The sequence below is a fragment of the Megascapheus bottae genome, chromosome 2 (genome assembly GCF_031878675.1).
Source record: "Megascapheus bottae isolate mThoBot1 chromosome 2, mThoBot2.hap1, whole genome shotgun sequence".
In the NCBI taxonomy this organism is placed as follows: Eukaryota; Metazoa; Chordata; class Mammalia; order Rodentia; family Geomyidae; genus Megascapheus; species Megascapheus bottae.
In genome coordinates this window covers 82,075,053-82,090,388 of record NC_143510.1, presented here as the reverse complement: position 1 = coordinate 82,090,388, position 15,336 = coordinate 82,075,053, and the positions used below count along the sequence as shown (strand labels likewise).

Here is a 15,336-nt window from a genome sequence, read left to right as displayed (position 1 = left end):
ACGTACCTGATGCTATATTGGACATTTATTTCATACCCACTTTACAAAGTGTCTTCTTCCTACCTGTTGTGATTTCTACTTTCTAGAAAATTATAAGAAACATGACAAAATAGAACAATAAACTCAATAAGCATGTATGTGGTAAACAGCCAATAAGTTCTCAATATGTATTTGCTAAGACAATGAACAAAACCAGAGCCAGGTAAGGTGCTCATGCCTATAATTCCAGCCACACAGGAGGCAGAGGTCAGGAGAATTGTGGTTTCTAGGCCAGGCCAGGCAAAAGGTTAGCAAGACAACCAATACGCCATCTGGGTGTGTTGGTATATACTTATAATCCCAGCTGTGGGAGACTATAGGCAGGAGGGTCCCATCTTGTTCCAGCCTCAAATGCAGGGGCAAATGTAAGCTCTCCCCTGAAATATAAAGCAGGAAAAAGAAGGGGGGGTGTTTCCCCTGGGCTGACTCCATTCTTGTGGACTTTAAAGTCCTTTCTTAAGTACATTATCAAGATGAAGTCATATTTTTCATTCCAGATCCAATCAGATTATGACACTGAAGACATAATTAAAATATCGCATTTTTATTTTTGCATGAGGCTCATGGATGCAGACTTGCAGTCCTACTAGTGTAACATGAAATCTTACATTTCCACTTTGGTTTTCTTTCAGGACTCCACTAATGGATAATTGGTATTCTTTATCATATCTGTACTTCAGTACCATTGGAACTTTGACAACATTACTCGTGGGAATACTTATCAGCTTAGCGACAGGTAGTTACTCTTGTGTTTCTCTGTGTTGGGGTTTTTACCATACTGGTTTATAGATATGTATGTTATGTCCACTATGAGCCTGTTCAATAACTAATGTTGATTATTTCTTCACACATTTAATTATCTGTAGCCAGCAAACTGGGAAAAGTACCTCTTCTGTTTAAAACAGAGGCAGATGGTTTGGTATTTCACTGGTGGATCATGCAGGGTGCTATAAAATCAATTTTTCTCTAAGTAGGGTAAAGATGTCTCTAGTGGAGCACCAGGTGAAGTGATTGGCTTATGTATAAGAGCCATGGCATTTACTTTTATTTTTAAGAGCCATGGCATTTACAATCCATTTATATATGTCTATACTAGGCCATTTATATATGTCTATACAAGCCACTGATGGTGAGTGGCTTGAAGGATCTGGGGCTGACTGAGTGTGGGAAAGAATGGTTAAATCTTCAGCACTATTTGAAAGATTCCCTGATGTCTAAGTGCATAGAGTTGGAGGCATATAAGTGAAAGGTCTATATTACAGGATGCCACAGTATAGTTTATTGTGGCTTTAATAAATTCAAATTGTTTGTCTCTTTTAGGAGGAAGAAAACAGAACTTAGATTCCAGAGTCTTACTAACCAAAGAGGACTTTTTATCAAATTTCAGCTTTTTAAAGAAAGTAAGTTGGCTTTTATTTGCTCTAAATTAGGAAAATGGGCTTTATTTCTTCATAGAACAGTTGCAACCTTTCTTTCTTTCTTTCCTCTCTTTCTCTCTTTTCTTTTCGTTCTTTTTTGTACTGGGGAATGAACCCAGCACTTGCTAGGCAAGTGCTTTACCTTGAGCTCCATCCAACAGGAATGAATGAACAAGGCATATATCTGTATAGTACTGGATAACACTCCTCTGTCCTTTGCTGATTTAAATCCCTGTACATATATCATTCCCTTGGTACAACACTTGTAATCCTAGCTACTCAGAAGGCTGAGATCTGAGGATCAAGGTTCAAAACCAGCCCAGACAGAAAACATTTTGCAAGACTCTCATGTCCAACTAACCACCAAAAAACTGGAAATGAAGCTGTGTCACAAGTGGTAGAGCACAAACCTTGAGTAGAAAGCTAAGAGAGTGCCAGACCATGAGTTCAAGTCCCAGTAATCACACGCTACATACATACTAACACACACACACACACACACACACACACACACACACACACACACACACACACCTGGTCTAAGAAAAGGAAAATGGCAAGAAAGTTTGTTTCTAATCATCATGTTAACATTTTCTTTTAGCAAAATCATGATTTGAGCTACAAATCTCATCCAGTAGAAGATGGTGGAACTGACAATCCAGCCTTCAACCATATGGAATTGAACTCCACAGATCTGAATGCCAAGGCCAAGGGGACTCGCTTGTGAAACAGCTCCATTGTTAAGTGATCTTTCTTTTCTTTAAGTGATTTTTCTTTTTCTTTTTTTTTTTTTGCCAGTCTTGGGGTCTGAACTCAGGGCCTGAGCAAGGCAAGTGCTCTGCCATTTGGGCCACAATGCCACCTCTGGCCTTTTCTGCCTATGTGGTACTGAGGAATCAAACCTAGGGCCATGTGCATGCTAGGTAAACACTCTACCACTAGGCTATGCTCCCAGCCCCGTATGCCTCAATTTTATCTGTTTTCTAGGATCCCTGGATCAAATTCAGGCGGTTTTTCCGTCTATCATGGATATGTTTGACAGATACACTTTTATTATAGCAAAGTCCTGACTTCTTTCTCTTTCTATGCTGATTTGTGGATGTGTCTAGAGTCAAGAGTTTCAGCGTCAGCATTTCCCTCTATGTCAATGAAGCTACCATTGTAACAATTATAAATATACTACACTTGATAGCCAAAGACACATTCCCCTAACCTCCCTCCTCTCTCTCATTTTTGTGCTAGACTTGGGGCTTGAAGTCAGGGCTGGGGCATTGTTCCTGAGCTTTTTTTGCTCAAGGTTAGCGCTTTACTACTTAAGTCACACTGATACTTCCAGCTTTATGGTGGTTAACTGGAGATGAGAGTCTGATGGATTTTCCTGCCAGGACTAGCTCTGAATTGTAATTCTCAGTTCCAATCCCCCTAAGTAACTAGAACTACAGGTGTGAGCTACTGGCACCCAGTGGCATCTTTTTCTATAAAATATTTTTCATTAGCAGACAATAGGCCTATAAGTAGTCATTGTGACTTTTCCACATGTGCATACAAACAAGTATACCCACTCTATGGCTTTTTTTATCTCCCACCCCCTTCTTAAAACAGTTTAAACAGATTTCTTTGCTCTCTCTCTCTCTCTCTCTCTCTCTCTCTCTCTCTCTCTCTCTTTCTCTCCCTCTCTCCCTCTCTGTATATACATATACATATATATATATGTATGTACTACATACAAATGTACATATAAAGTGCTTTGACTATATTTACCTCATTCATTCTTTCCAGTTGCTTTTTCCTCCCTGCTGGTATCCCATCCTCCAAGAAAAACTATTATACTTTCATAGCATTCATTTAAAAAGTATATCTTCATTGAATCATGGGTTTATTTGCCATGCCTTTTTACAATGTATACATTATATTTTAACCAGATTAGCACCTTGCTCTGTCTCTGTTTCTAGCCCTGTCCTCCATAACCTCTTATTTTTCAACAGCTTTCAATGAGATGCCTAATGCCATCTAAGGGTTATTTTTTGTTCACCCAAGGCTGGCATATTTTTTTATTTGTTTTGTGCCCACCTTGGGGCTTGAACTTAGGGCCTGAGCACTATTCCTGAGTTAAAAAAATTTTTTTTAGTTCAATGCTAGTATTCTTATCACTTGAGCCACAGCTCCATTTTTTACTTTTTGATGGTTAATTGGAAATTAGACTCTCACAGACTTTTGTGTCTGGGCTGGCTTTGAACCACAATCCGCAGATTTTAGCCTCCTGAGTAGCTAGGATTACTGGCAGGAGCCAAAGGCACCTGAAATTAAGACATATTCTTAATGGGTGCATATTGAACATATTTTCCCATGCCTCTGGTGCTAGCTTATATGTGTTGGGATTTATCAGAATCATAATTAGAATGAAAAGAGATTCTCTCCTTGTGACCACGTACTCTGTTCTTAGGGAGAAAGAAAGGGACAGGTCTGTTGTTGAGATCTTTGCTCTTATCCTAGATTAGTGCAGAATATAGTAATGTTGGAACTGATTCTGGCTCAGAAAGGTGGTTTCCAAGGAGTGTCTTGCCTGGGATCAAAAGAAAAGACCCCAACAATTAAGAGCTCCCTACTTTATTCTTCTACTTTTTGGCTTGTTTTCTAAAGTTCTTGGCTTTGGCTGCTTATTGCTTTTTTCTGCCTACAGGTCTTATCTACATTCCTAGTTTTGAATCGCAAGTTTGTTTTTGTTGCACATTTTACTTGTGTTTGTCTTGCTTTCCTGGCTTTCTATATACTCAGACCTTGCGCTTGAATATGTCATGAGGTACCCACTGGGCATCTTGGGATTTCATAGCCAGGCTTGCTATGAACTTATAAATAATATTCTCCCATAAGCCTGGTGCTGATCAGTGCACAATAGAGGCAAGTATTTATGGACCTGCTGAAATTAGATGATCACACTTACTGCTATTAAATCAATGATTTCTTGGTCTTTTGGCTAAGATCAGGAGCAGTATGTGCTTTTTATCAATGTACAGCTATCTAAATGAACTTCTGGATGTAACTGATTGTATTCAGTTAAATTGATTGAAGGTATGTATGCTTAGAAAATTTGAAATTCTAATAGACTCAGTTAGAAAAAGGGCGCAATTACATAGATAAATGCTTCTATTTTTTTAATGTTGCAGACTTCCTAAACATATCCTAGCTCCATGTTTTAAATTTTAAGTAGCAGTCTTAAGTTGCTCAGCTATTTATTTTGTTATGCCTATAGCTAAAAATTTGGATTCCATCAATAACTTATTTTTTCTATAATACCCTTAGTAGCTAGATTTTAAAAAGTTTTAATATTTTTAAAAGCATAAAAGAAATATATCGATACAGATAAGTATTTTATAATTCAATAATTTTATGAACACTTTCTAATTTATCTTAGGAAGCCATACCTTGTACATTAGAGGCTTTAACTGATATTAAAAAGTAAAAATAATTAAATACAAATAATTTTAAGAGGAAGTAGTATTTATCTAAAACAGATTATATGGCATTTAAATTAACTGCATATTCATGTTACTTACATGTATAGATGCTTTTTAAATCACTACTTTGTAAACAAACATTAAATTTTGTAGCTTTCACCAAATGTATTGAGACATTTATCTTGCTTGTTTAATGTGACCATGATTTGAACTGTGCTTATTTATTTAATAATTATAAATGCATATATGTATTGAGTGCTTTACTGTTGGGAATTAAAATCAGGTTATTTAATTAATTAATTTGGGGGAGAGTGGGGATGGTCCTAGGGCTGAAACTCACGGCCTAGGCATTGTGCCTGAGCCTCTCTGTGCTAAGGCATTCTACCACCTAAGCCACAGCAGCCCTTCCAGTTGTTTCTGTTTATGTGGTGCTGAGGAATTGAACCCAGGGCTTCATGCATGCTGGACAAGCTCTCTACCACTAAGCCAAATTCCCAGCCTAATCAATTCTTTGTGTGTTTCCAGGGTTTGAATTTAGGGCCTATGTACTGTCCCTGAGCTATTGTGCTCAAGGCTAACAGCTCCACTTCTGGCTTTCTTGTGGGTAACTGAAGAGTTTCATGGACTTTCCTACCTGGGCTGGTTTTGAACCTCAATCCTCAGATCTCAGTCTCATTAATAGTTAGGATTGACATATATAATGACTATATACATTTATGATACAGAATGATGGTGGGTAATAATCTATTATATATATGCCTTATTTCAAATAGAAAATAATGATAGGATGGTGGAAACATTATTTACTTTGATCCCTAAACAGAATACATCTATTGATGTATTACATTGTGCCTTATAAATATGTCCAGTAAGCATTTTATTTCCTATAAAGTCTCAGAATTTTCCCTCTTGGTTTCCTTTCTCACTGCCCACACTTAAAGGAAATTTTAAGATATCCCCCCTTTTTTCTTTTCAGTGCTAAAATCAAGGACAATGAGTAAGTACATTGCACTATGGTAATGCAACAGAGGAAAGGAAGAGAAAGGAAGAATGGAAGGGTACAGGGGATGAGGAAGGAAAGAGAATTATGTATTACATATGTAGTAACAGAGGCACTTGGAATTGCAAAGTCACAATTCCAGAGGCAGAAAAAGTTTCTGGCCATAGAATTGCCTTGGGCTCATTTTATGCTCAGACCAGGTAGAAAGTAGTACTTAGATTTTTGCTTATTTTTCCAGACCAGTGCCTTGAGTGGTCCTCTACCTCTTCTGAGTGTTTATGGCCCACCACACACAAGAAAGTGTCTAATTCCTCCCTGGAACTGGGGTGTAGGAAAGCAGCTGTGGGGTGCGATTCCAGGAGTGACTAGGCTGTGGTACACAGGTGGAGCTTTGGCAGAGCAGCCATATTACAAGATGGACTCAAGCAGAACAAGTTCTTTGTGAGCATCTCTGTATTTTAGCTCTTGAGTCTTTTTCTTGAAATTCTTCTCCCCACAGCTGGGCATGAAATGTTTCACAGACTACTTACCCAATGGTTGAAAAGCCAACTGTGTTATTGGCCTCTTGTCTTACCGTGTCCACAAAGTGCAGGTCCTTCTTTTTGGTTCCACTAGCATTAGCATTTCATTCTCAGCCATTCCAGAGCCACAGACCCACTCTTATAAACACAGGGGGCCAAGATCCTTGAGAATCAGCTCAGGTAGCTCTATAGCCAAGCAGTGTATGGGGAACTCTTTCTTCCCTCACTTGGCACAGTATAGCTCACTCCCCTCCCCCCCACCCCGACACACACAGAGGCAGCTATGGAAGCTGACTGCTAGGGTATGAATGTATTTCCCAAAGGCCAGTGTGCTAGTGAAGAAGTGGTGGAACTTTTCATCGGTCGATGCTACTGAAAGATACTTCATTCATCAGAAGAGATTAATGGAGTTCTCAGGGGACTCCAAGACTGAGCCTGACCCCTGAATTTCTCAGGCTTCCCATCTTACCGTCTTCCCGTGTGATCCCTCTTCCTCCTGCATGTGGCCATTTCCTTTTTTGTTGTTTCTCTGCTCTGTGGTGTTACAACTAGTTTTTCCTTTACTAAGGGACAAATAGATGGATCCAGTTGATCTTGAACATTCGGCTTCCCCAACAATTGGTGAAATAAACTTCTTTTCTGCATAAGATTCACAACCTCGGCATTTCATTATTGGGGCAGAAAGCATACTAATATAGTATAGGAATGTAAAGCTGGCATTAGTGGTCACACATACATAAATACATACACACATACATGCATACAAATATGCATGGTGTTGTGTTGTGCACCTCAAGTACACAAAGTAAAAATAACTTAAAATTTTAAAAGATTCTGCATCTCTGGATGAAGATTAATTATAAAAGATTTCCCTCTTTTCCCCAGACAGGTTGCCTCTTTCTAGAATTACCAGAGCATGTTAATAAGCTGGGTCATAAAATCATTGTAAGTATCAGTGATTATATTCCAAATGTCCCCCACAGACTGTACTAATGGTATTTTCACAAGATCTTCAGAGTGATGTCCAATTAAACTGCTGGTGCCCTGAAAAGGTAACAGGTATGCACAGATAAGAAATACAGTCTCCCTGCAGGGTAAAGCCATTTGTTGGGAGCATAGTGGGAAGTGCTAAGGCATTCAGATTCCACTCCATTCCCTAGTTGCTTTCCATGAGGAAAAAAATACAGCAGAATTTCAGAAGCACTGACTAAAAATATTCCATGTGCATAAATTTATTTCAATTTTATTGCCTCACAGTATACAAGCATTAAACATGGCTTCATGTTGATGACTATTTAACTGTGAAAATTAGTCATTCATGTCAGTGCTTTTTGGCTATGTACAAGTCAGGAATTTCTATGTATTTTATATATCTCTGTAATTGTATGTACATATGTTGGAATACATGACTATACATATGTACACACAGAAATACATCTATGGCCATACACATAGCTATAGATATGTCATTTATAATCTCTTCAGAAAGATCTGAAATTAAAAAAAAAGAAAACATTGTAAACAGGGTCATTTCTGTGTCATTTGGTGACATGATCCCAGCATTCTAAGAATGTAGGCCCCAGTGTCCAAATTACCCTTGTTATCCCAGAGTCTGTAAAATTCACATAGGGTAGAATGCAAAAAAGGTAGCAAACAGGCTGAAAAAACAGGCCCAGTATACAAGTTCCCCCTTGGTTTTAAAAACTGGAGAATGGAACTGCCCGTAAGGTGCATGCTTGCCTTTGTCAAGAATGGTCAATGGATAGATAGCTGGACATGTGTGCTGGACGGCAGCGTGATGTCACCGTGCAGGGCTCCGCCGTCGGTCCTCCACTGGCTGCCCACCTGTCCTGCCCGGGGCTGCCGGGGTCTGTAGCATGCACTGTGGTTGTATTGTTAGTCATCCGTTTCAATGTGCTTCTGCACAGCTGGGAGAAGTAAACAAAAGTCAGGTCCTTGGCCTGAAAATGAATTATTACCTGGAAAGGAAAAAGAATGCATCAAGGTTGTATAGACCCAGGCTGGCTTCACCGCGGGATGTAGAGTGGTTTGTGTTTACCGGGTGTTAGAGGGATTCAGAGGATGTGTAACACCAAGTGGAGTCAGGTATGAATATGATTAAATCCGCTTTGCCGATGAACAGACCAAGGAGTTTCAAGCAACACAACATCTTGTCAGCTACTGTGGGGATGCAGATATGTGCACGTGCACGGGTATGTACACACACACACACATACACACACACACGTGTGCACGCGTGTTTCTAAGCCAACAATGAGAAGTGGGAAGAATGCAGTCAGCAGTGGCAGAGCCCGCATGATGGGTCACTAGCTCTGTAGCCCTGTGCGGCCCCCGGCTGCACACAGCTGTAGACACAGGCTGCCGTGTGGACACAGCCAGCCTTTCCCCTCCAGGAAATGGCCCAAGTTAGATGAGGTGTTTAGAATGGTAGGGCCCAGGGGTTTGAGGGCAAAGCAGGTTAAAGCCAGAATGTCTATTCAAGCATGGTCTCCTCCATGGTTCATTCTGCCCAATAGGCTCACATAAGTCATTTTCCCACAGCCACGTAGCCACAAACAGCAGATCTGAGAAATGGTAAAATTATGAAGCAGGAAAATATTTCTCTTTCAGGGATGTCAAAGACATTCTAGTTACTACAAATGAGGGAAACCATGAAGCCTTGTTTCTGTGGGTCTGGCTTACTTCACTTAATATAATTTTTCCCCAAGTCTTTCCATTTCCTTATGAATGGTGTGATATCATTCTTTCAAATACTTGAGTAAAATTCCATTGTGTACATATCCCACATTTTCTTGATCCATTTATCTAGTGAGGGACACTGGGGTTGATCCCATATCTTGGCTATGGTGAATGAGCAGTAGGCAAGTGGTTATAAATGAATTACCTGAAGTGTAACAGACTCTAAGGAGAGTTCAGATATTATAATCTTTTAGGAAGACTAGGTCAAAGTCCCCCTCCCCCCCCAAATCAGCAGCAGGAAATGGGTACATGCATGATGTAGGGGTAGGGCCGAGGGGAGATGGGTAGATGAGTGAAAGGGAAAAAGCAGGAAGAATGCAGTCAAGAATTCACTGTATATGCCCAAAACTTAGGAAAGGTGGGTTGAAGAGGTGTGAGTATAGTGAAAGGAGTGGCACTGATCAAGATGCATTGCATTCATAAAGTGCTTCGTTAAATAGCACCTCCTTTGTACAACTACTTAAAGATAATAAAAATATCTTTTTTTTTTTTGCCAGTCCTGGGCCATGAACTCAGGGCCTGAGCACTGTCCTTGGGCTCTCTCAAGGCTAGAGCTTCACTTCCGGCTTTTTTCTATGTATGTGGTACCAAGGAATCAAACCTGGGTCCTCGTGCATGCTAGGCAAGCACTCTACCACTAGGCTAAACTCCCGGCCCAATAAAAATAGCTTTTAAAGCCTACTCTGGACTCAAGTATAGGGCTTAGTGTTAAAAATATCCTCACCACTTTTATTCCTTTGGGTCTGTTTGTTTGTTATAGTACTGGAGATTGAACCCAGGGTTTCATGCAGGTAACCTCTCCATTATTTAAGCCATATCTTAGACCTTCTGCTAACTTGACTTGATTGGTCTCAAACTCCCCATCTTCCTGCTTCCACTTCTCAAGTAGCTGGGATTACTGGGCTGCACTGCCAGGATTTAGTCCAACTTCTTTACTCCCAAGTTTACCTCATATTCAATATAAAAAAACTTTCTAGACTTTTATGAGGGGGCCAGACTGACACAACTTTACTAACTTAATAATAAACCTCTTTGTCAACATCTGCTACATACTAGTACAGTGAAAACTACCGTTTTAAGTTATTTACCTCATTTTCACTTTGGAGGAGGAATTTGGAAAATATTTCACAAGTGTTCCCCTCAACCCTTCCCCAAGTATTAGGGTATGAACTCAGGACCTACGCTTGCAGGCATTGTACTGATGAGTCATCTCCAGCCCACGAAGTTAATTTTAATCAAGTTAAGAAGAGCAAATTAATGGACAAGAAAAGTAGAATAACTTGCATTATGTTTAGACTCAAAGAGTATCATAACAGAGAACATTTCATCACCGAGGATATCGAGGCCAAGAGAAGTTTTATGACTTGCCTGATGCCACACAGTAACTAACTTACTAGAAAGTTTTAGAACTTTCTGGTAGATGAGTGGATACATTATAGAGTTTTCTTACAACCTATTCAGCCTCAGTTCATCCAACTTTATGAATCAATTATGTAGTTACTAAGTGCTTCGTATCTAACATGAAGTAGATCGTAGAATAACAAATTGACCATAACCATTAGTAGCTTTCAAGATAAGTAGTACTGATGATAATAACCAGAAAAGTTTAGGGGGATTCTCAATGAGCTGAGGAGTCTGGGAAAACTTGCTTAAAGGACATGGTGGGGAATGGATCAGCCAGCAAGGAAATGATGAATGGGTGACATGGGAGAGCCATGTTGAGTGAGGCTGACTTCTACCAGAAAGAAGGGCAGGTTGCCCAGGGGAGATGGACTGGAATAGAAGGGAGACAAAGGTTTATTTCATCTGGGCCAGCTCATAAATATCACGACTGCCAGGCCAGGGGAACACAAAGCAAAGAAGAATGGCAGGTATGTGGGAAAGGACAATCAAGTTTCAATCACTGAAGGAACAAAGTGCTATGGGAAGCTTCTGCAGAGCTTATTTTGATCCTAGTCCTAGAACAATGGTTAGCATTGATCCAGGGACCTCAGATCAGCATGCCACACTTACCTGTTCAAGGCCACTCATTGTGATGTGCTTTTCCATTTTTCTTCCTTTCCTTGCGTTCCTTCTGGAGTCGCTCCAGTTCTGCCTCATACATCATCTCTTGGATCAAGTACTTCTCTCTTCTCATTCGATCCCTTAGATCTTTTGGGAGGTCTGGGATCAGATAGGAAATGAGGTGCTTTATACAAAACACGAGGTGCTAAAAACACAACAGAGGAGAACACGACACAGTCAGATCTATCATTCACCTTCCCTGGAACAATCTCTGAGGGTGGGTACAAGAACAGCCCAGAGCCCTTGGAAGTGGTAGGTATGTAGTAAGCGCTTGAGGCTGGAAGTCGGGGGGACAGGAATGACAGTGGGTAGTTGAGGATTGAATGTCATCTGATGTTGTGTCTTCAAAGGCAGAGGAAGTGAAGAGGGAATGCCTGCAAAGGAAGTCCAGCACTGGTGGTTTATACCTGTAATCCTAGCTACTCAGCAGGCTGAGATCTGAGGATCAAGGCTCAAAGCCAGCCCAAGCATGAAATGCTTATCCATGCGACTCTTATCTCCAGTGAACCACTAGAAAACCGGAAGTGGCACTGTGGCTCAAGTAGTAAAGGGCCTTGAGCTGAAGAGCTCAGTGACAGCACCCAGGCCCAGAGTTCAAGCCCTACAACTGACAAAAAAAAAATTCAAAAGAGGCAGGAATTTAGATCATGGAATCAGAAAGCCCAGCTGTGAGTAGAACTCAGCAAGTCTTACTGCTGAAGAGCCATGTGCCTGTCTGAGGACGAGTCACTTAATTCCTCTGACCCTCGATTCTACTCATTTGGAAAATGAGTACCATTTCCAAAATTGTAAGAGGGTGTTCAAACATGTGTTATAGATGGCAAGCGCTTTATAAATCCGGATTGTAAGAATTATCAGTCCAAGGAACAGTCATTCTAGGAAAAAGAGTTTCCTTTTTATAATCTGTTATAAATTCTTTACCTGAAATGCAAACAGCACGACAATGGTCACATCTGCTCATTTGTATCTGGTGACCAAGAGAGTATCGAATGACAATGCAATGGTCCTTAATATTCTGAAGTATTTACTAAAGATAAAATCATATTCAATGGAAGCACTAAGGATTCTTCTTTTCCTTAAACTGTGATAACTTGATGACAAATAGATGGCATACAATTCTGCAGATTGAGAGACTTTTGTGGTTGTGTGTGTGTGCCTCTGTGTGTGTGTGTGTGTCTCTGTGTGTGTGTATGCCAGTAACAGTATACAAAAAGGAAATGGAAAATTCTAAGCCAAATAATAACTTAATGCAACTTCTCTGCATATTATCTGAAAAATTTTAAGTGTTAGGTTAAAAATAAATCTTTAAAGAGGAACTGAACCACTGTCTGTCAACCAAGTTCTCATGAATGAGCAGCTTAATGCCAGCTCCTCTTACTTTCCCGAAGTGAAGCAACAAGCAGCGATGGAGCAAGCAGTCTCTGAATTTTAAGAAATTTCTCATACAACCCAACAGGCATCTTCACCTTGCTTTAATGTCACTCCAGCCACATGACAAGAGATAGAATTCACATTTACAATGAGAAATGACAACTACTTTTGTAGCAATTTTCTAAAAGATCCCAAAGAAATAGATGGTAGATGTTACCAATGCATAATAGCAACATTTTTTTGGCACTCTCCACATCTGTGTTGAGCCTTAAGTAATGCACACACTGTGTGCTTGGATAAATGTAGCAACTATTATGGTTCATAAACCAGAGGTACAACTTGGAAAATCCTAGGTCAACGTTCTGTAGACTGTAATGCTTGAACATCTGACTTAGAACCAAGTTGGTGGGCTTGGTCAAAGGCACATCTCCGGTAAGATAAATCAGCATCTCTGGGAGTAGGAAAGAGAAACTCCATTTCTCCTTGAACTTTGAATTAATAATTTGTTTTCCATTCCTGGGGCTTGAGCTCAGGGCCTAGGCAATGTCTCTGAGCTTTCTTAAGTTACCATTCTACCACTTGAGCCACAGTGCCATACTGACTTTCTGTCTGTGTACCGAAAATTGAACCCGGGGCTTTGTGCATGCCACACCCCTGGCTCTTTTTCTGTGTGTGTTGGTCATGGAGCTTGAACACTGGGACTGAATGCTGTCCTTGAACTTTTCAATTCAAGGCTAGTGCTCTACCACATGAGCCACAGTGCCACTTCTGTTTTCTGATGGTTAAATGGAGATAAAAGTCTCACAGACTGTTGTGCCCTGGTTGACTTTGAAAATTGCAATCCTCGGATCTCAGCCTCCTGAGTAGCTAGGATTACAGGTGTGAGCCGCCAGCCCAATCATTCTTGACTTGTTCATTAACAGTCAATTATAGAATTCCGGTATTAATTAAAAATGCAAATATTTGAATTCGGGAGAAAAAGAGGTTACTTAATTATGTCATTTTTGGAGGAAGCTAATACATTGAAAGTTCTTATCAGTTATTTTGTGACTTCATTATGTCAAGATGTTAAAGAATCGGTTGAGAAAACTTACCTCAAACACAATGATGAAAGCCAGCCGGGCAGCGAGGACGTGCCAGAACTGCAGCGTGTAACCATAGGGCACCAGTGAATGAGGAGGGTCCCGGTAATCTCGGTATCTAGGAAGACATAGGAGAGTCTTGCACTCCAACTTAGGATTTTTGTGATCCTCAAATCTCTCCCATTCTTATGACATGGCTCCAATGTTTGTGGCAAGTTTATCTGTCCTATCTATGTTGCTGACTTCGCTTGTTCCGCCAGCCAGCCAGTCTCTCTCTCTCTCTTTCTCATTTTTTGCCAGTTCTGGTGCTTGAACTCAGGGCCTGGGCCTCTTTGTGCTCAAGGCTAATATTCTATCACTTGAGCTACAACACTACTCCAGGTCTTTACTGGAGATAAGAGTCTCCTGGACTTTTCTGCCTGGACTGGCTTCAAATCCTTATCCCCAGATCTTATCCTCTTGAGTAGCTAGGGTTACAGGTGTGAGCCACCTGGGCCCAGTTTCCAGCATTTCATTTTTTTTTATGGTAAAAGAATATCTGTTCTTGGGGCTGGGAGTTTGGTCTAGTGGTAGAGTGCTTGCCTAGCATGCACAAAGACCCAGGTTCAGTTCCTCGGCACCCCAGAAACATAGAAAGAAGCCAGAAGTGGTGCTGTGGCTCACGTGGTAGAGAGGTAGCCTTGAGAGAGCCCAAGAACAGTGCTCAGGCCCCAAGCTCAAGCCCCAGGACTGGCAAAAAAAAAAAAAAAAAAGAATATCTGTTCTTCTCTGAAGAATTTTCTATGGAACTCATCCCTCCTCTGACCCAGGCTCAAAACTGGCCCAGCAAATGCATCAACCAAGATATGTGTTAAAACTATTACTAATGGAATATTACTATGAAAACAGAAAAGCCTGGAACTTGTGATACACCAAAAATGCAGGGAGACCAAGTTATGCAAATAGCCCAGGTGCTCTACAATAAATGAATGAATAAAAAAATGGGTACCTATACACATTGGAATTTTATACAGCCATTAGAAAGAATACTATTAAGTCATTTGTGAGGAAATGAATGGACCTAAAACAAATTATGTTAAGTGAGGTAAGCCAAATCCAGAAAGACAAATGGCACACATTTTCTCTCCTACATGGAAGCTAGATCTAAAATACACTGGGACATGGTAAGTTATGCAGGAGACAAGGCATTCACACACAGTGAACCCAAAGAGGATACTCATAGGAGAGGAATACAAAGATGCAATGCCTGTGTGCATCTGACCATACACAATAATATTTATTGAAATGAACTCCAGGAAATGGACACAAGAGGGGTTTTCTTTGTTGTTGTTTTTGTTTCCGTTCCTTTAGAGTTAAGATCAAATTCCACATGTTTGTTGAGCACCACCTGTTTGGAGTGAGGCAGTGCTCTGGAAACTTTAATCCACATGATTAGCTATGTGATTACCCTTTCCCCTTATAATCACTTCAGTCACAGGTGAGAAAACTGAAAAGTGACTCGTTAGTGTCAAAGTTTCCAAGTGCTAGAATCCTGTGTATTTTTTGTTTGGAAACAACTCTGGAAAATCTAATTATTTGAATATCTCCGCTCTGTAGATATACCGAGTGCCCACGTCTGAATAAAAG

The 15,336-nt window shown here is 40.4% G+C and overlaps 2 protein-coding genes across 6 annotated transcripts in view; one reads left to right on the top strand and one right to left on the bottom strand.

Moving 5' to 3' along the window:
- Slc5a8 (solute carrier family 5 member 8) overlaps nt 1-3,137 on the top strand; it is a 33,451-nt gene extending 30,314 nt beyond the window's left edge. For both annotated transcript variants that reach the window (XM_090328494.1, XM_090328493.1), the window contains 3 exons: nt 672-775; nt 1,360-1,439; nt 2,059-3,137. In XM_090328494.1, coding sequence (XP_090184620.1) covers nt 672-775; nt 1,360-1,439; nt 2,059-2,184 — 310 coding nt within the window. In that variant the 3' untranslated portion in view covers nt 2,185-3,137. The remainder of the gene's footprint in view (nt 1-671; nt 776-1,359; nt 1,440-2,058) is intronic.
- Nucleotides 3,138-7,649: 4,512 nt separating this feature from the next.
- Ano4 (anoctamin 4) overlaps nt 7,650-15,336 on the bottom strand; it is a 262,002-nt gene continuing 254,315 nt past the window's right edge. For 3 of the 4 annotated variants that reach the window (XM_090328489.1, XM_090328491.1, XM_090328492.1), the window contains 3 exons: nt 13,723-13,828; nt 11,207-11,402; nt 7,650-8,361 (listed from right to left, as the gene is read on the bottom strand). In XM_090328489.1, the coding sequence (XP_090184615.1) occupies nt 11,211-11,402; nt 13,723-13,828 (298 nt within the window). In that variant the 3' untranslated portion in view covers nt 7,650-8,361; nt 11,207-11,210. Of the gene's footprint in view, nt 8,413-11,206; nt 11,403-13,722; nt 13,829-15,336 lie in introns of all 4 variants that reach the window. The other variant, XM_090328490.1, reaches the window with a different exon arrangement.